This window comes from Cynoglossus semilaevis, chromosome 11 (genome assembly GCF_000523025.1).
Source record: "Cynoglossus semilaevis isolate Cse_v1.0 chromosome 11, Cse_v1.0, whole genome shotgun sequence".
NCBI classification, from domain to species: domain Eukaryota; kingdom Metazoa; phylum Chordata; class Actinopteri; order Pleuronectiformes; family Cynoglossidae; genus Cynoglossus; species Cynoglossus semilaevis.
Window position 1 is genome coordinate 3,940,034 of NC_024317.1, and position 19,977 is coordinate 3,960,010.

The 19,977-nt window shown below is 43.1% G+C and overlaps 2 protein-coding genes across 7 annotated transcripts in view; both read right to left on the minus strand.

The window, feature by feature from the left end:
- Positions 1–909, minus strand: part of atf1 (activating transcription factor 1) — a 6,591-nt gene extending 5,682 nt beyond the window's left edge. The window contains exon 1 of one of the 6 annotated variants that reach the window (XM_008320038.3): positions 777–909. Coding sequence is in view for 1 of the 6 variants with exons in the window: in XM_008320037.3 (XP_008318259.1) it covers positions 696–740 (45 nt within the window). In the remaining 5 variants the exon portion in view is untranslated. Of the gene's footprint in view, positions 1–260; positions 454–695 lie in introns of those variants that run through there. The other 5 variants (XM_008320037.3, XM_017036555.2, XM_008320033.3 and 2 more) reach the window with 5 other exon arrangements.
- A 251-nt stretch (positions 910–1,160) lies between these two features.
- dip2bb (disco-interacting protein 2 homolog Bb) overlaps positions 1,161–19,977 on the minus strand; it is a 28,906-nt gene continuing 10,089 nt past the window's right edge. Inside the window, 39 exon segments of the mRNA XM_025060016.1 lie at positions 1,161–4,130; positions 4,226–4,349; positions 4,440–4,614; positions 4,707–4,781; positions 4,888–4,945; positions 5,063–5,124; positions 5,210–5,380; positions 5,840–6,008; positions 6,126–6,256; positions 6,428–6,537; positions 6,978–7,089; positions 7,241–7,362; positions 7,450–7,573; positions 7,658–7,738; positions 8,812–8,924; positions 9,007–9,208; positions 9,356–9,470; positions 10,451–10,578; positions 10,701–10,781; positions 10,883–11,019; positions 11,914–12,053; positions 12,153–12,267; positions 12,364–12,483; positions 12,559–12,652; positions 12,854–12,918; positions 12,996–13,098; positions 14,013–14,122; positions 14,230–14,353; positions 14,445–14,555; positions 14,994–15,085; positions 15,215–15,243; positions 15,245–15,407; positions 15,652–15,771; positions 16,267–16,404; positions 16,530–16,575; positions 16,724–16,917; positions 17,024–17,149; positions 17,974–18,144; positions 18,572–18,643. Coding sequence (XP_024915784.1) covers positions 3,878–4,130; positions 4,226–4,349; positions 4,440–4,614; positions 4,707–4,781; positions 4,888–4,945; positions 5,063–5,124; positions 5,210–5,380; positions 5,840–6,008; positions 6,126–6,256; positions 6,428–6,537; positions 6,978–7,089; positions 7,241–7,362; positions 7,450–7,573; positions 7,658–7,738; positions 8,812–8,924; positions 9,007–9,208; positions 9,356–9,470; positions 10,451–10,578; positions 10,701–10,781; positions 10,883–11,019; positions 11,914–12,053; positions 12,153–12,267; positions 12,364–12,483; positions 12,559–12,652; positions 12,854–12,918; positions 12,996–13,098; positions 14,013–14,122; positions 14,230–14,353; positions 14,445–14,555; positions 14,994–15,085; positions 15,215–15,243; positions 15,245–15,407; positions 15,652–15,771; positions 16,267–16,404; positions 16,530–16,575; positions 16,724–16,917; positions 17,024–17,149; positions 17,974–18,144; positions 18,572–18,643 — 4,676 coding nt within the window. The 3' untranslated portion in view covers positions 1,161–3,877.

Here is a 19,977-nt window from a genome sequence, read left to right on the forward strand (position 1 = left end):
TTGAAGCAACAAGCAGTTAAGTTTCACAACACTGGTTCACAGAATGCATGGCCTTTTGTCTCAGAGGGTAAATATATGCAACTCTGTCACTGGCAGGAAAGTTACCGCGTCAATAGACGTCAGCGATACGGGGAGCCATTAAGCTAACTACACCTTCCCTTTTCGTAAAACGGCGAGGAGTTTGACGGCGCAACCGCCGCCATTACCGCCACAGTCAGCAAGGCGAGCAGCAAAGCAGCGCTACGCCAGCGCAGTTTTACCTTTCCAAAAGCCGCGTAACTGCTCTCGTTCACCGCGTGGACTTCGACCAATTTGTGTACGTTGTTAAAAAAAAAGAAAAGAAAACTCGAAAAGTAACTTAGCAAGTCCTGCTAACAGCTAAAAATACCTAGATGTAAGCTAAAAAAAAATAGCTGAGCACTTTTTTCCCCTAAAGGAAGTAGGCGGGGCTTATTTGAACAGCATTACGTAATACTTTCTGCGGGTTCCGCCATTGGCCGAGAGTTTGAGCAACTGGTGGATGGAGAGGTACACAGAGTAAAGTTGTAATTGTTTAGTGTTTTTAAACTTATAAAAGTGTTCATTATAAAAGTGTTCAAAATATGTTAAATAATCAGCATTTCTCTTTACGACACACACACTTGTCATCTGTTAAACGTTAGTTGGCATCTTTAACCTTTTATAAACACTATTACCATTCCCTTCTTTACTCGTTCTGAATGTTTTTCGTGGCTTGACATCTGGTATAAGTAGCGTCACACTCCTGCCTTGGTCACCTTTTCTCGTTTCCCTCTTGATTGTCTCTCCGTTCCTTGTTTCCTCGTCACTTATGTCGTTGCTGTTTTCGTTGTCGGAGGTTTACGTCAGTTGGCACCCGCGACATGTCAGTTTACCTCGAACGAGTTGAAAGACTTCAAAGTATTTTTTTCTTTATGATACCACTGCCAGCCGTTTGCCCGTGGGTCTCATAATTCTTTGTGAGACCGTTATTTTTTACTGTTCTGCTCATTCCATGCAGAAACGTACTACGAAACTGATCTACGTGAAATGAAGAAACAAATATGAATTTAGACACGATTCAAATACATTCCGTGACAATAAAAACCTGATTTCTCTGATCAGTTTTCCTTGTTACCAAACTTAAATATACAGACACCAACTAACGGTTAAATGTTCTGTTTATTCTATATTACTTTGACATTTATTATAAAAACGAAACACCACAGTCTGAAATAGAAAATAAGACAAAGTCTGATGGTAAAAGAGGATGTGTCATTATGTGTGTAACTAAAGGAAGTGAAAACAAGTGTAGTATTACAGAGTCATTAGTGGACACACCCAAATGATACAGGTTAGTATCTACTGAATATACAACACGATAATAGTGCATATAATAAAACAACCGAAGAGAGAGGACTGGGCTCTAAAGAATTCGACAGTTTAAACTGTATCAGTCATTATTGTCATTATAAAATGTAAAAGCAGGTATATTTCACCAGAGTGTACAAGTTTGGACTTGCACCGTCTTTGGGATTGCATAGTGTGTAAGGTCTGTCATGAAGAAAAACCAATGGAAGCCACTGCAAACCAATGGAAGCCACTGCAGACTTCCAGCCAAGGTGGTAGACAGTGTCCGTCAGTCAATGCTCTTCTTTTTTTTTTTTTTTTACATTTGCAAGTGCTGCCACCTATGGACAGGAAATATGACAAATGTCCATAATGTTTAATTAGCATTCACAGACTGCACTAGGGGACCAGCTGGTTTATCCCTGTGTTAGGAGTCGTGTTCCCTGAATATACATTTTTCACACACACACAAAAACATAAATATACAATATTTCTCCCACTTGTGCATCTGAATGAAATGCAACTCAAGCCAATTTCTTCTTGTGCTTTGCCGAGTCATGCAAACATTCCGCTGCACAAGTATGATGTAATGTTAAAGCTAAGATCAAGTGCTGTTAGTATTTCTCGGTAGAATTAAAACTCAAATGTTAAGCATCATATTTTTTTTAGCATTGTTATATTTGAACACATCAAATGGGGATCGGGGAGGGGGTGGAGGGGGATTGAATCAACCACTTAAGTCTGGAGTTCACATGGTATGGTGTCAACCCAATGCAAGTACCGTCAGTGCAAAGTGCAGTAATTCAATGGATCATTAAATGAACAATGGCAAGTGCCAGAAAATATCGATCAAATATTTACATGGTGACATCAAAGTTCATCACTGGACAAACAACATCTACAGTTATAGCAAAATGTGTCAGAACAGCACACGATTGCATGACACAACACACATCGCAAACATTTCTGATGCAATAATTCACCCATTGTCATATTAAACAGTTATTGTTTTGCCGATTACAGATGTTTCAGGTTTGGCTCAGCTCCGCGACTGCATTTAACAAATGCCGTGAAATCCAGTGACTGATCGAACAAAACAACTACAATACGTGAATACTTTTCTCCACAGTCTCGCAGGACCAACGACACTGTTGGTATTCAAAGGAAGATTTTACAAAGATTTTCCACAAACATCAAACGGTTGGCACAAACGGCCAAACCCTCCAACACCTGATCTGTGATACGCTATAAAACTAGGAGGGCCGTGAATATCAGTGAGATGTTGAATCGCAATGACATTAAAAAACAGCGATGGGCATAAATTTTCATGATTTATAAAATAGATGAATATTTGATTAAGCTCTGGCACAAACAGCCGTAGCCCTCCTGGTTAACTGTCCTACATGCAAAGTACCTACGTCAGATTATCAACTGTTCCTGAACCATTCAGTTTAATACCTCATTGTTATAACAAAATAGACACATTTTTGGGGGAAAGTGCAATGTTATATCGAACCTGACTGTCGTTGTTAACATTATTGATCTGAACCTCAACTGTACAAGGAATCACTCTTTCAGAGCACCGTCAAATCTAACAAATCCTATTTACAAATTTGTTTCTGCTACAGTTACCACACCTCAGTGTTAACTGCCCTGAACACGCCACCAACTGAGAGAAATAAAGTAGGCTTTTATACATGTATACAAATAAAAATATCTGTATAGTAAAATACAGTATCTAAAATACAAGGCGGTCTTTAGATACAGTACACAATAGAACCTGTTTCTTTTTCTTTTTTACTTGATCCCTTTGGAAATCTGTCAGGAATTTCTCCACTAGTCGAAAGGAGAACAAACAGCCACAGGAATATATGACTGAAGTTTTTATAAGGCAGGAAAGATAATGCATTAGAGAAGGAACATATTTGGCTTCGTCATTATGGAATAGCGTAGCTGATTGATTCAGAAATATGCAGCCTTTTTCTATGGATTGGCGCCCTCTTTAATTTCTAAACATAAGTAAAAATAACCAGGGCTCTGCACCTGCTTTATGTGCATTTGTTTGGAAATTGCATGTAAAAAATATTTTTTTTATATTCAGTCTATTCTAGTAGCTCTTGAAATCTCTGTAAACACGAAGGAGAGAGTGGTTTGCGGTGAGTACAGATTAGGATAGATTTTCACAGACATTATTAAGTTCTTTATTAAAGTGGTCCTGGTCCACGTGTTATTTAACCCCTTCACTTCCCCCAGAAGAGCAACAGGATGTTCATTTTGAGCCATTGCACTTCCTGTTGCTTTAATGGCATTTTCAAAATTCTATCTATAAAACACAGTGAACATTTCCAGACACGGCTGATCCAGTCACAGACATGCAGTTACCAGATGAGCCGGCGTCACGCAGAGCTGGGAGGCAGTGTCCATGCTTTTTTTTTTTCTCCCGTTATCTGCCAAGCCAGGAGTCACATGTTCGGATGAGAGTGCACGGGTCTCATGTCACTGTGGACGGTGAACGCCGAACACCGACGCATCACATGTTGTAAGCAACATAGATAGGGTCCAGCTGATCGGCCAGAAACGAGTCCCGCAGGTGCATGCGTTGCTTCTCTCCCCTGGAGTTGATGGGTATAACGCCAGGGTCCACGATGACCACCACACCCACGATGAGGTGGTGCTCCTCCAGTACCACATTGGTTATCAGAGGCACCAGGTCAAGTGCATCCTGCTCTGAGCCACCCAGCTCCGACACCACCACCAACAGGTTGGTCCATGTAAACACAGCACTGAGGAGGGAGAGGGAGGAGGAGACGGAGTGTGTGACCTGACCTGACCTCTCTTTTTTGGACATAACAAATCACATTTCCAGAAGTATTGTTACCTCTCTGCAATACTGCGGTGGGCCCGGGACACCGAGGTTTCAATGTCAATGGGATGGTAACGAAGCCCTCGTAGCTCCAGCGTCTCATCCAGTGACCCCACCACAAAGAGGGCGTCGTGACGATCTGAGCACCGAGGCACAAAACAACATGAAATAATTCATGTTCATACCATAGTGTATTTACGATAAGACATTTGACAAATCTCAAATCTACCTCCACTGGCATCCAACAGCTCAGTCCTCTTCACAAATCCTAAAAATCCTGTTCTGGCCCACAAAGTCTCAGGATCTCCAAAGCTGAGCTTAGTGTTGAAGTGATCTGCCTGAAGACTCTCCTCTCCGTAAATGGTGTAATAACCGCTGGCAGTGTGAGGACTGTTCACCCAGATCTGTGACAAAGTCAGGAGAACAAACTGGTTCTATAGTTCATTTCAGGTAAAAAAACCTTTTTTTTTATTTGGATGTGAAAACTTCTGTTCACCTCTCCTAGATGAGAATCACCGAGCGGCCCACGGGTCTCTGGGTTGACAATAATCACCCGGACACCAGGGAGAATCTAAAAACAATATTGACACACACTGTCAATTTGTCCATCGATATCCTTTGACTGCACATTTCACACACTCTTGGTCTTTATTTCTGAAACATGCAGATCTTCTCACCTTGCCGGACTCCATTAGAGGAAGACTTTGTGGAGCTCCTCTCTCCACCAGCCTGACTCTGCAAGAACACAGGCTGACGTTAAAAAACATGCATGGACTCAGGACAGAAATCTTTAGAAGTGTCTGTCAAAAATGTCAATTCCTGATTTCACGTATGTCAGATTCAGCAGCTCACCTGTCATGACGGAGAGATTTCATGTCCACGTAGACTGTACACGGGTCAGGACCTGTAGTTCCCTGTCACAGAAAGTACAATCACACACAGTCAGACTACACATGTGGCTGATGTCCAGGTGCAGACGGACCGTAGTGGTGACTCTACCTGCAGGCAGATGGCCATATTCACTCTGGATCCAAAAGCAGTGCTGACGGCTCTGGGCGACAGACCAACGTCCTTGAACAACTTGGAAAAGGAGTGTGCGAGCGACAGACGGGGGCGTTCCTCCGCTAACACCACACAGCTGCGCACGCACGACAGGTTCACACCACGAGCCTGAGACACAGAAACGTACACATGTAAACACAAACAATTAAACTAGGGATGTCCGGGATTATCAGTCCGATATTAGCATAATTATGTCTGTAAAAACAGAATGTTTGCCCTAAAAATAGTTTTGGGGATAAACGGTTGTATATGAAAGTGAAAGTCACTAGATGGCAGCATTGCAGCTCAGTTAATGAATCTAATTAATCTTTTCAGTTCTCTGTTTTGACACACAGGTAACACTGTTGCACACACTCCAGTCCAGTAGGTGGTGGTAATGCACCTACAGTTTTTTTGCCCACCGCAAATAAAATGCTGAGGACTGTAACACAGATGTTTCAAGAAGAAATTTTGGACAGTGAAGATACCAAATCATTTCTGTTGCCCATTTGCTGATAAAAGTAAGTTTAGTTTTTTTTACCAATTTCTCTTGGATTGGAACATTCTTAGTGAAGCTCCAGTTCTTACCTTGAGCATGTCAGTCTGAGTGCCCAGTCCTTTAGTACAGAGCTCCATGACAGAGTAGGAGCAGAACGTGTCCCTGATGCGGTACTGAGTGAGCGTGCTCAGCCACAGTGACAGGCAGCTCTCCAACTCAAAGGGAGGGATGAGGACGGACTGGTGACCTGAGTAAACACTGGAGACAAACAGACGACACCAGACCACATGAGTGAGGAGTGAACCCCCTCCCCCCTTCCCCCCATCTCCCTGAGCAGGAGGTGCATTATTTTTGTGGTTGATTATTGGCCAATACCTTGCAAGGCACCATAAAACAAAGCCCAGACCACAGTAAGGATCCAGGCAGATGGCTATTTGGCGAGAAGAGTACAGTTCACACTGCAGTTTTATGGAGCGACAGAGTGCACTGACGGCAGCATGGGAGAGCTGAGACAGAGAGACAGAGAGAAAGAGAGAGAGAGGGAAACATGGACGTCATTAGTACCTTAATCTAAACCAAAACGTGAACTACTTGTCATTGTAGTTCACACACAACCATGGCGTTATTAGCACCACGCTCTAACACAAAACATTAAAACCGCGTCACACGTGTCTCACCTTGACTCCTGTGAGCATTCCTGTGGTGGACACACTGAAGTCTATGTAGGCGATCATCTCTGCGGTGGGCGGCTTATAGATGTGCGGAGGTCGACGGCGAGGAAGGTCGTCTGAGAGGAGACAGGAAGAGGGCAGGGGTCAACAAGTTAATTTTATTCTTTCAAATTCTTTCTTTTTATAACCTAGTTAAATGTTTTTTTTTTCTCAAGAGTGACCCTAAAACAGTTAATTATAAGTAACGAGCCAGACCAAAGACAAATGCCACAGTAAATACAACATTTTAAACATTGTTCAGATGAATTTAAATAGAACAGTGAGAATCAACAGAGAAGAAAGATGAATTTAAATAGAACAGTGAGAATGAAGAAATCAACTATTTTCATTTATTTAAGAACAGCTCAAATTTCCTGACAGTAGTTCAGTTTGTTGTTCAAACTCTGAAGTCGAGGTGGTCTGTGGTCCAGACAGACCTTGACTCTTATTTAAGTGTAATGTGTTGATGCTAATTCTTCTGCTACAAAGCTTGAATTTCTGCATGGCTCTAAGTTACCTGTGTCGATGATCGTTGGCCAGGTTTTTATGTTGACGGAGGCAGCAGCCTCCTTGGAACGAAGGATCCTCATGAGGTTTTGTGTGGTGAGAATACATGCCGCTTTACTGACCTGTAAAAAAAACCCATGACATTTATTATATTTCTTTAAGAAAAATCAACCCATCAGTGTTGAAAATTCTATTTTCAAAACCAAATTCTTTTTCTTTAAAGCTAACATTAGACGTAAGGAACATATTAGCAGCACGAGCAGCTCTGCTTACATCAATAATCATGCGGACAGTTGGCAGGGTGGCTGCCAAGTTCTGAGGGTGTGGAGGTCTGACATTCACAGGAACACATCCAGCGTAGAGACAGCCGTAGAAGGCAGCTATTAAATCAATGCCTGGCAGAGATTGAAAACAGATTAAAAAAGATGGATTTTTTTTTACTCATGTCTGTGGCAGTAACACTCAGTGTGGAAGAGGGTTACCAGGAGGATAGAGCAGCACCACGTTCTCTCCCGTGTTGATGCTTCCCTTTTCGGTCAGAGCTGCAGCGATCTTCTCGGCTCGCTTATGGAGCTGGACGCAGGACGCCGTGCTCGTCGCCACGCCCTGAGGAACAGGGAGGATTAAAGGAAAAAAATGTTTCAACGTTTCAGGAGCAGAACATCACTTTTGTAGTGGTGGTTTTGTCACCTTTGCATTGAGGAGAACGAAGAGGACGTGGTCTGGGTCTGTCTGTGCCCTCCACTGTAGAGCCTCCGTCAAATACTGATGCTGCGACACAAACACCAGTCATTAGTCTTGGTCTTCTCTGCGTTCTGTGCACACATCAACCTTAAATAGAACTACATGGAGGGAACATGTGACAGGGTTTATGCTGATGGAGGGAACTGTTTTCACACCCATTCACACCTGCGCCGAAATAAAACAAAAATAAATAAAGTGTGGCCCAAAGACCGCACACCGCAGCAGACCACTCTCTGGCTTCAACAATCTCTCGCCAACGTGCAAACAATTTGAACTACGTGCTCAAAGCCAAAGCAGCTTTCAGAATAATGAACAATAACTTAGGCTGTGAAAGCTCTGTCTGGAGCAAAAAATAAAGAAAAGAAAAGAAAGGAAAGGAAGTTCCAGAAAGTGCAGAGCTGCTAACACAAGTTTCTCTTCGACTTGCAGCTACTTTTACATAAGCAAACAATACAAAACAACAATACACTGCAGGGAAAAGCCATGATGAGAATAAACAAAGGAGTGGGAGAGATGCCGGCGCGGGGCAGACAGTAATTCTTACCATCACTGTTGGCCACATACAGAGCTACATCCAAGTGGAAACAGGAGGAGAAAGAGAGAAGATTCCAGATATTTTTCTCCACATCTACAGAACCCACTCAGCTTCTGCCGCTCTTACACTTTAACACAGGAGCTGGGCTTCACCATGCAACACTTCATGTTGGAGTCATGTGAAGGTACAGGAAGTGTAGTAAACAGGATACTGGTAGTTTTATTTTTATAAGATGAGTCTAATCCTGTAACACATTCAAGTTTGGAGACCAAACGATGGCTCGAAGAATTTAAGCTAATGTGTTAAATGACCTGAGTGATAATACAGCTGGATGAGGTACAACCTTACTGATCTCTGGAGCTGTACACCTCCAACAAAATCAACCAAATTGGAAAAAAGGAACACCTATTCTCTTGCCTTACAAAATAAGCAAGTGCAAAAACAGCACCATTCCCTTCCGATTTATCATACAATATTTATTGTTTTTGGAAATTGCTCCAAACTGTACATTTAAATGTTCTTTTTAGTCTAATATAATGTAATATATTGTTACTGGTCTTTGTACCTTCCGGATGAGATCCTGGTCTTCGATCATGCCGAGCTCCCTGCCTGCAGCCTGAGCAATCCTCTTCCCTGCCACCAGGTTGCCCACCAAGACGGACGCAGGACCCACGCCAACTGCACAGAAAAGGAAATGCATATGAGATAAAGTGAGAGGGATCGCTGAAATCTTACAGATGTAGTTTTAGCGCACATGTACCTGGCTGTTTCTGCCGAGGTTTGGGTAAGTTAGTGACACACGTGTGAGGACACATGAGGATGTTGCAAGGGTGCAGACTGCCGTCTAAGAAGAAGTGCTTGGTGTCAGAGATGTGGATGCCACCGAGGGGAGTTTTGGGTAAAGTGTTGGCTGGTACCAGAGCCAGACAGTAGAGGCCGACCTGGTGGATGCTATCAATGGCCTGAAGGGTATTGGTGGATGCTATCAATGGCCTGAAGGGTGGAAGGGGAACAAGAGAAGAATAAAAATATTATATTTTGAAAACATTCTAAATGATCAGAAAAACACAAATTTTGTTGAAAAAAAAAACATTTGAAAGATGTTTTACTTGTAGCACTCGACTCATCCACTGGAAGCTGTCCTCCTCGCCGGCGTCTGGCCTCTGCTCCGCCACAATAACAACCCTCTCGTCGTAAAACACAGTCACCGAAAAAACGGCAATCCTGAAAAACATGGAAAAAACATTATGTTGCGCTGCTTTATGAGGGTGAGAAGGTCTACAAATATAACCTGACCAGTCCAGTCTGAGAAGGTCTACAAATATAACCTGACCGACTGGACTGGTCAGGTTATATCAGGCCTTGATGGAACTACTTTGGACACAAATATAACTATTGTTAACCTGCTAATTACTAAAGAAGGCATTAAAATAGAGTTATTTATAATTCATATAAAAATCAATAAAATGAATTGGTCATTTGATACAAACTTAAGGCCAAAACACCTCTGCAGACACTAAATCAAAAAACATTCACATCATTTTGGGACTGCTGTATTTTTGGCTACCAGTAGATGTCAGTAGAGACTTACAATTGCAAAAACCGACCTTCCAGAGCGGAACATTCGAAATAAACCAAAGCGCTAACACCAAACATTAGCATTAGCTTCTTATTAGTGTATATTGTTTTTCTTTAAACAGCGTATTTGTTAAAATAAATAAAATTAATTCAATTTTTAAAAGTCAATTCCTCTTACCTTCCACGGTAAACAGTCTTGACCGGCTCCACAGCAAGAGCGGTGGCCACTAAGTCGTCCGCATTGTGCCTGCGTCCGCTCACCATCAGGAGACCCTCGATCTTACCCACCACGAACACCAGACTGCCCTGTAAAAAGAAAACATTTTAGAGTATTTCATGTCCTTGGAATACTACAAGAGAGATGAATGATTTCTAGGGAGGCAAGAATTAGCACAGGCCGTGTGTCGTCACAAAACCGCCCTACTTACTGGACCAACAAAGCCCAGGAGGCCTGAGCGCACAAATGGAATCTCTCCAATGGGAACTCCATTAGAATTCACCGGAATCACCTGGAAATGACCCACAGACAGAGAGGACGGTGATGTACGTTTTCATTTTCTGAGCCTGTGTCACTGCAGGTTACTCTGAGGTTGTAATCCTGCCCTCCAAAAGTCAATTCCTCTTACCTTCCACGGTAAACAGTCTTGACCGGCTCCACAGCAAGAGCGGTGGCCACTAAGTCGTCCGCATTGTGCCTGCGTCCGCTCACCATCAGGAGACCCTCGATCTTACCCACCACGAAGACCAGACTGCCCTGTAAAAAGAAAACATTTTAGAGTATTTCATGTCCTTGGAATACTACAAGAGAGATGAATGATTTCTAGGGAGGCAAGAATTAGCACAGGCCGTGTGTCGTCACAAAACCGCCCTACTTACTGGACCAACAAAGCCCAGGAGGCCTGAGCGCACAAATGGAATCTCTCCAATGGGAACTCCATTAGAATTCACCGGAATCACCTGGAAATGACCCACAGACAGAGAGGACAGTGATATACGTTTTCATTTTCTGAGCCTGTGTCACTGCAGGTTACTCTGAGGTTGTAATCCTGCCCTCCTACCTCAAAGGTGTTTTTGGTGAGTCCAGGTAGGCCGTAGTACATGTTGCCTCCAGCCCGAGAGTTGATGACGATCTCTCCTATCTCATCAGTTTTACACAGCTGAGGAGGCCCGTCAGGCCTAACGATGCACATCAGAGCTGAAGAGGCCGAGTAAGAAAAGAGTAAAGCACACGTCGCAGTTATGAATTATATTACTACGATACAATGGCAACGTAGTAAAATGTGTATTTTCAAGCCACTGTTTCGATGAACATCTAATCCAGAGGTGTCAAACTAATTTTGGTTCAGAGGCCACGTACAGCCTAATTAGATGTCATGTGATCCAGACCAGTACGATATTTACATACTTTTACCTACATATAACAATAAGTCCATGTTTTTAACCCTTTGTTTTCCTGCTAATGTACAAATATATTAGAAAAACATTTTATGAAATATTTGACCACCGACATCCAGTGTTTGGGCATTTTTTCACTTTCATCAAACGGGCCGCACTGAACACCCCTGATGGACTGCTTTTGGCCCACGGGCCATATGTTTAACACCCCTGATCTAATCTTCCTTACAAATAATAACGTGTATCAGATACTATAGACCAGTGTTTCCCAAACCTTTTTTTCTGGGGACCCAAATTTTAAAAGTCACAAACCTTCACGACCCAAGTCAATAGACATTATTTGTAAACTCCTGGGAAACATGATGCGAGACGATCCCAAAAAAAAAATCTCTTGCGACCAACCTGAGGGTCACGACCCAGTCTTTGAGAAACAATGATATAAATGATCCACAACTGAAAAATCTTTTTTTTTTGTCTCCTCTGAATGATCTAATCCTTCTGCTCTTTTCTATTCCTGTCCGTCCCGGTCCACTCCCAGTGGAATCTCAACTCATCTGACTCTCCTGGCACCCGGTAAGCCTTCTGATATAAGACACCTAATTATTGCATTTCAGTCAGTTTTTTTTTCCCATGGCTAATACCCAGACGTATCTGCTTTTCATTCCACGTGTGTGTCTCCTTCCTCGAATCTCACCTCCAGGCATCACATGACCCACATCTTGTACAGTCAGGGCGGAGTTCTTGTCCTCCGTGTTCACCCTGATCACACCGTAGCTCAGGCCTCCCATAGATAGAATGGCACGGGCGGGGAGAGGTGCACCTGGTACGCCAGGTCTACATGGCAGTAAGGAAGGATTTCATCAGCATGAATGGAAACACGAACATAGACAAACATAGATCTATGTCATAAAGATCATGGATATCCTCCCGTACCTCCGTATAGCTACTGTCATGGCCTCAGGTGAGGTAGCACAGGGACAGATGACCTCAGGCTTCAGTCCGTGGGACTGAAACACGTTCAGGAAGGCATCGCAGGAAGACACTGACCCTGAGAAGGAGGGGATTGAATGAAAACACATAAATACATGTACTGTATGTACAAACTGAAACAAATATATATTTGTTATATGTGTGAAGTCCTTACAGGGATTAGCACCGTCAGCCACAATGAGCATACGCAAGGACGCCAGGCTGGTGTCTCTCTGGTCCCGATGAGCCATCATGGCCCAGTGCAGATCGCGACACTTCACCAAAGCTGCACGAGCTGCAACAAAAATGTTGTCATAATAATTCTGGCACTTGTTTAACATTCTGTTTTTTGGCAGTGAGTGCAGTTCACCTTTGTGGATGTGAACTCTCTGAACCCAGGAGAGAGGACACGCCTTCATCACTGCATAGGGAACACTGATGGTGTGTATCCTGTTCATCACAGCCTGGAAATAAACAATGGCAAAAAGAAACAATCTTTACTGCAGTAAAAAGGGAAAATTATGTGCAATTTCTTGTTTGAAACAAAAGTTTTGTCCATCGTTTTAATGTGGTATAAAAACACTGCCATAAATGAAAAAAAAAAGAAAATGTTTTTTAGATTTAGTTTAAAAACAAACCCCAACACCTCTTCTACACACGCTCACCGTGAGAACACCGTGCCATAAACCCATGTCCTTCTTAAAGTCCAGAACGTTCACCAACGTTTCCCCTGTGAGGTGTGAAGAAAAACACTGCAGTGACTCCGACTGAGGGACGATCGGTGATGAAGCTGCAGGTGTCACTCACCTTCACAGTAGTTGCAGGCCTGAGTCAGGGCCTGACAGTGGGTCAACATGGCCACTTTAGACACAGCCACACCCACCACCGTGCCCTCCTTACTGGCCTTGTACTGTACAGGACAGAAACAGAAATCATCAGTTCAAATGTATTTTTTCAGTCATGTATTTTCCACATCTTAGTTCTTTTTAGGGTCACAAGTGGCGCTGGAGTCAATCCCAGACGTGACCTGGTCAGGGTGGGTCACGCCCTGCAACATTCACACTCACATTCACACCTACATATTCTCCATGTTTGTGGAAACCATGCAACCGTGGAGAAAACCCTCACACACACCAGTGAGAACATGAGAACTCCACACAGAAACATCATCATCTGACACCAGGCATCAAACAGTGACCTTTGTGCTGTAAGGCAGGAGCACTAATCACTCTGTAATAATGTGGCCTTAGTACAAGAATTCCTCTAGATGCATAAAACAATTAAGAAGATATAAGAAGATATAAGAAGATTATGAATATATTTTTTGATTTATTAGTTTTTTTTAAATATTTTTTAAAAAGTATATTTAATATATTTTTTTATATAGTTGTATATAGTTTTTATATAGTAGCTATAGTATAGTATAGTAGCTAAAAATTTTAAATTGACACTGGTTTAGTCAGGTGTTTATAGAACGTAGTGTTATGGCACATGAAAATTAATATATATATTATTATATTGAAATATTATATAAATACCTATTAAAATATATTTAAAATACAAACATGAATATACTGTATGCACTTGTGTGGTATTTGAATTACCTGGTGTTGAATGTAAAATTCAACAAAGAGGCCACTAATGTAATAGAGTGTCACCAAAAACACAATGTTATAATTCATATCTATAATAGGCAGTTCCTGCTCTATCTCCCCCTCACTGTGAAGAAACCTTTGGAAACCTCCAAATATTTGATCTTGTAATAATTCTCACTCACTGTGGAGAAAACGTACTGTTACACCTTCATACAGACGTTTCTCGTACCTCAATATACGCAGGCTCCGTGTTGGCAGTGGGGACGTGAGGCTGCCAGTCCTTAGAGGGTTTGGTCAGGTACTTGGAGTCCGTCACGACCCACTTCATCCGAGGCCAGCCTGTCACAGAGACGTGTCGGAGGACAGTTGATTTTTCTTTCTGTATCTTAATAACTTTAAAAAGTCTCATTAGTTAATGTACTGCAGTACAGGAAGGCGTGGCCGACCTTTGAATTGCAGTATTTCCCCCGTGGGAGTCTTGGGGAGACCCTTCAAACAGATCTCACTGGTCAGAGCCAGAGCGACACCACAGCTACCGAGCAGGAAGCCCACCTGGCTGATACCTGCATCCTAAACACACACACAGACACACACAGACACAGGTCAAAGCAGAGGAAATGATTTTAAATCTTCTCTGGCGTCAGTTCAACGCTGCTCTCACCTTTCGAGACAGTGGCACCTCAATAGGAACAGGAATGACTTCAGCCAGGAGGCAGCCGTAGAAAGCCACCCAGAACATCCCAGGGTCGCTGTTGGGATAAACCAGGGCCACCTACAGACAAGAATGTTACATTACACACAGGGAAATATGTTGGTATGGAAGCAGAGATCGGAGGGAGATACTTGACACTGAGTGTTTCTGAATAGTTACTGGAACACACTTTGAAAATTGTCGTTGTCATTTACTGCATAACGCAAAGTACCGTGATCTGTCTTATTTAATTTATTTTTCTTTTAATACACTCATATCAGAGTGCAGTGAAGAATTTAATTTAACATTTTCCCATTTTTGTCTGACTAATGAAGGATTAAATGTACCGTCACTTCAGATGAAGTTTAGATGAAATAATCACTTTTCACTTTTCAGCCAATTATTTGTCTTATGTTAAGTCACAAAAATGGGCCAATATTTGAATTCTGATCAAGAACACGACAACGTTAACGACTGCAGGTTTCTATGTTTTTTGTATTTCCGTGCTGCACGTCTCACTCTGTCTCCAGGTTTGAGGATTTGCTCGTTCTTAGCTCCCAGCTTGTTCAGGAGGGTGTACGCCAACTTCACACTGCGACTCCACAGCTTCCCTGTCAAACAGAAGGTGTGATTTCTGTGAAGACTCTCAGGCCACGGTTAAATTTAGTAACTAAGAATATAATAATAGGAAAAGAAAGAAAACAAATATCTAACATATGTTGGGTTCAACGCCATCTCACCGTAGGTCAGCGTATAGAGCGGTCGGCCTGTCGAGTGCTGTGGGGGGGTGGCTCTTTCCATGAGTGGCCCCCCAACGGGCGAGGGCGGCCTGTAAGGCTGGGGGCCAGTTACTGACCACTCCCAGAGGCTCTCCTTTGACTGGAATGATCTGACGTCCCTCTGGTTTGGGCATGTTTGGGTCTGGACGAGGGACTGTGAGGAGGAACAGTACATTATACTACATTAGTAGTACTACTACATGACACAATACTGCAGAGATATTTGGTTCGTCTACTTTCACCTGCATGAACCCTGAACACCTGAACATGAACATTCCCTCGAACCACGGTTTTAATACATCATATTCACCACAATCGACTCTGAAAAAATATCCAACACAGCTGGGATTCCTGAGGAAAACCAGCAGCGGAAAAATATTGGGATCGCAGCGACGTACCTTCCACGATCTCTTCTGAGTCGTCAGTGAAGAACTCGCTGAGCGGCGGCCTCTTCGGCCTCTTCAGGGTCATGAGAAGCTGCTGGATCTTAGTGGACACTCTGCTGCTCACAGGAACTCCTACATTCGAGGTAAAGTCGGAGTCAGACAACGACACGATCACACACAGTGGCTTCACACACAGACACAACTCGGACATTTTCCCTTCTGGGTCTGCTGCTCTTCAAACCCCCAAAAGATGAGCTTGTCGTTAACGGGAACAAACGTTTGGAGGATAAAGAGCGGCAGCACACAGGAAGTAGGTGCAGCGAACAGAGGGAAAAACAGGAAGTGTGGTGTTGGTTCTTTGGTTCAGGATCACACGTGAGGATTGATTTGTTTTGTGTGCGCTCTGTTTTTTGGTGCATTATCGTTGGAAACAGGAGGAGGATCGGGGGCAGAACAGCACGGACATGGACTTACTCTGGTTACCTCTTCCTACCGTGTTGGCCAGAGAAATAAACATGAGAGACGGAATGAAGAGATTAAGAAGAAAAGTCAGATTAATGAAGCGTCACGGTCTGAAGGAGGAGTCTGACGATGTACTCCAGAGTCACGGACACAACAGGGACTTACCGTCTGCTGTCTCAATCATGCTCGAGCGGCTCTGCCCGCGGGTCATACCCCGGACCACGGCGGTAGACGGCAGGTCGACCCGGGGCCCTCTGGCTGCATGGGCCACGGCTGTGACGTCTGGGGGCGGGACGTTGTTTTCTGAGGAGGCTGCCGAGACGCAACAGAGAACATTTTGTAGCGTTTATAAAAAGCCATAAAGTGTTCTGAGAAGATGATGAAAAAAAAGTATTAGTTGAAGCTCAGCACTGTGATGTGAGTCTCACCGATGCGACCTTGCGCCAACATGTCAGTCACAGCTGCAGCGTGAGGCTGCTGGAGGGTGCTGCTGCTGCTGAGGTGGCTGCTGGTGCTGCTGCTGAGGCTGCTGCTGCTGCTGCTGCTGCTGCTGAGGCTGTGGTTGGTACTGAGGCTGATAGAGGGGATGATACTGCGGTTTGTACTGGGGCTGAGGCTGAGCTTGGCTCTGAGGCTGAGGTTTAGTGTCTCCGTGGGACAGGGTAGAAGAGGCCGACGAGGAGGTGGAGGAGCCCTGGGTGGAGCGGCTGTTGCCAGAGTCCGGGCTCTGCAGGGTGGGACTGACCAAAGACTGTGGAGCGACCACCGAAGACTGTCTGCGTGCAGATGTCTCGTCTTCAGAGCCCGATGAGGAGTCTACAAAGACAGACAGAGACAATGAGGAGGGAAGATCTGAAACTTAAACTTTATTAAAACGCCACGGACGTCTGACACGACCGCACCGTCGTCCTCTGTCTTTTACCTGGAGGTGTACGGGTTTGAATAGGAGACTGGACGTAGGTGGAGCGCCTCTTGGTGGGCATGGGCAGCGCCATCTTCTCCTCCTTGTGTTTGGCCAGGGCGGCCTGTACGGCCTCAGTGTGGACATCTGCATGGGCAACGGAGATGGTTTTTGTGTTAGAGGTTTTTTAATTTAATTTAATAAAAGTCACAATTCTTTAAGTGCTGTAGAAAAACAGGCACAAGGACGAATGAGAAATTCACCAATAAAGCTGCCAAGATTCATTTGGAACAAACTAAACAGTTGATCGTAAATGTTAAATCTCTCTATCACCGTAGACTTTCATGGGTTTGGTTTTGTGGTTGATAATAAACCTCTAACTGTAGCCCTGTGTATCTGAAGGTAAACTATAAAAGCGCAAATAAATAATAAATGAAGACGTGAGAGAAAAATCATGAAGGCATTAGTCATTAGTTATTGCAGGAATGATGTCACTCAGTGATGCCTTCAGGGACATTAAAAGATCAGCATGTTACAGACACACAGTCAGACAGGAGCCGAACGGAACGTTCGTCACATCAACACATTAAAACACGTGTGTTTTAACTTGACTGTAACTCCCAGATCTGAGACTGTGGACTAATATCTTCCTTGTGTTCATCTTCTTGATGACGTTCTATGGGGAACGTGAAGCAGAACATCAGCATCTGGAGTTAGCAAGAAATTAGACAGAGGGGAAATAACTGGAGAATAATTGAAGTTTTTCTTTCCTTCCTCTGTAGCTCGTGTAGTAATAAGATCTTTGGAACTGCTGTAGAGTTTCACTGTTTGAATATTCATTTAAAAAATTCCACGTTTCAAGTAAGAATGTTCACTTTTCCTTGAATAAAAACACCTCTCAGTCTGTCCACCAGGGGTGTTGTTTTTGTTTTTTTTTGTCTATTTTTTCTATAAATAAAGTTCTTGTTGACCTGATCTGTAACGGTCATCTCTGGTCCCTCCTCCTCGGTGTGCTCTGCGTGAGCGTCGTTCTCTGTACCGGGATGAGCTGGACTGTGCAGGTGCATGTCTGGAGGAGGAAGAGGAGGAGGAGGAGGAGTTGGCCGGTGGAGGCTGCACATTATTCTGAGGCGGGGGTTCAACTGTCAAAAAAAATAAACAAAAGAAAAACAAAAACCTTATTAACATGACCAACTTGCCCTGGTGGTGGCAGCATTCAGTAAGAATAAATATGACGTTTGAATGAATTTAGTGAATGTGTAGAAAGTATTGAAAACAAAGCGTAAAATATTTGTATTTGTCCTGAGAAATTCAGGAGATTTCTGAGAACAGTTTCACTTCCACACTGACTAAAAACTGATTTCCAAAAAAGAAATTAAAGCACAGCACAAAGTATTAACTAAGGTATTTTTTTATTGGCTCACAGGAAGTCAATGTGGCAGCGTTCATCAGGAGTGGAAATAAAACTGTAACAGTCTAAACTGTACGCCATTAAAACTCTTCAAAGGATGAGCAAAAATGGATTTCATTTATTACATTTTGTGAAATGACTTTTTTTTTGTTGTTTACCTGGAGACTGGACGATGTACGGAGCCAGAAGTTTAGCCCTCTTCTTCTCGTAGCCCTTCTGTGTAATATCACCTGTGGAAAGAAAAAAAACACGCGGTCAGATTTATTTTCTCTCTAACTGATTAAACTCCCTTCAACAAACCAGTTCCTGAACCACTTCATATCACATCTCCACCCTGTGACGACTGATCTTCGTCTCTGATTAATGCAGCAAACTCAAACCAGTTAAAACCAAACAGGAGACGCAGAATGAGCAAGCAACAAGGAGAATGACTGGTATAAACAACAACAACAACAACAACAACAACAAAGAGCTGCTGACATCACAGATGAACGTGGGCATCTCCAGAAATGCCACTAATTTTAGAAACCTAAGAAGGCGTGGGCTGGAGACTGGATGATTCAGAGATGCAGTTCTAACGTGGACACAAACGTGGCAGAGTCTCGGGTGAAAAAGGAGCGTGAGATCAGGGGTGAGGAGGAGGGAGGTGCTGGAACTACAGGGGTGAGTGACAGAGAGCTGGAGGAGAAATAACGCCCGAGTCGGGAGACTGAGGTGAGAACAGTGTCCTCTCAACAACCCCTCTCTCCTGTCTCCCCCGCCGACAGCCCATCTGCATCTTCCTCCCCTCCACCAGCCGCCTTTCTGTGGTGCAAAGCTGTCATATATTCAAACACACACCAGACCGCGCTCTTATTCCTTTACTGTTAATCTCAGCGACGTTCACACACGTACATTAATGGATTTTACGTACAAAAAAAAACAAAAAACCAGGAGCTCCAGTCAAATCTGTTAATGTAGTAACAAAAATCTGACACCTGTCCATCATCTGTGGTTTTATTATGGTTCAAATCTCTGTGCTTTAATCCCAGATTATGAATCCCAAATGCACAGCCAATGATGTTTTTCCCTAAAATAATCTACAAGATAAGGAGGCATTTGTGGCATTTCAACAACAAAAACAACTATGTGCAAAAGGATATTATTTTAAAAAAAATTAAAAATGCAATATTTGGAAAAACGATTCCGTGAGGAATGCAGCCCATGTTTTCTGCAAAATAATTCTGAGATGTCAATGTAAGTTCACAATTATCAGTATTATAATAATAATAATTATAATGATAATGATAATAATAATAATGCAAAAGTCAGTGGCAAATTCAGTGTTTAATTGAAGCAGTGCTGCCCCCTGCTTGTCAGTTCTCGCTCTGTTTTTATATATATATATGTATGTGTATATATATATGTATATATATATATATTTATTTTAGTGAGTGGTGTTTACCAGTGGGTACATCGACACTTCATACTGCAGTATTTGCAGTACCTTGATTTTAGGTGACACAGGTGTCACGTGTTTCATGTGAATGTGTTCACAGCAGGGAACGTGAACAAAGGGGGGGGG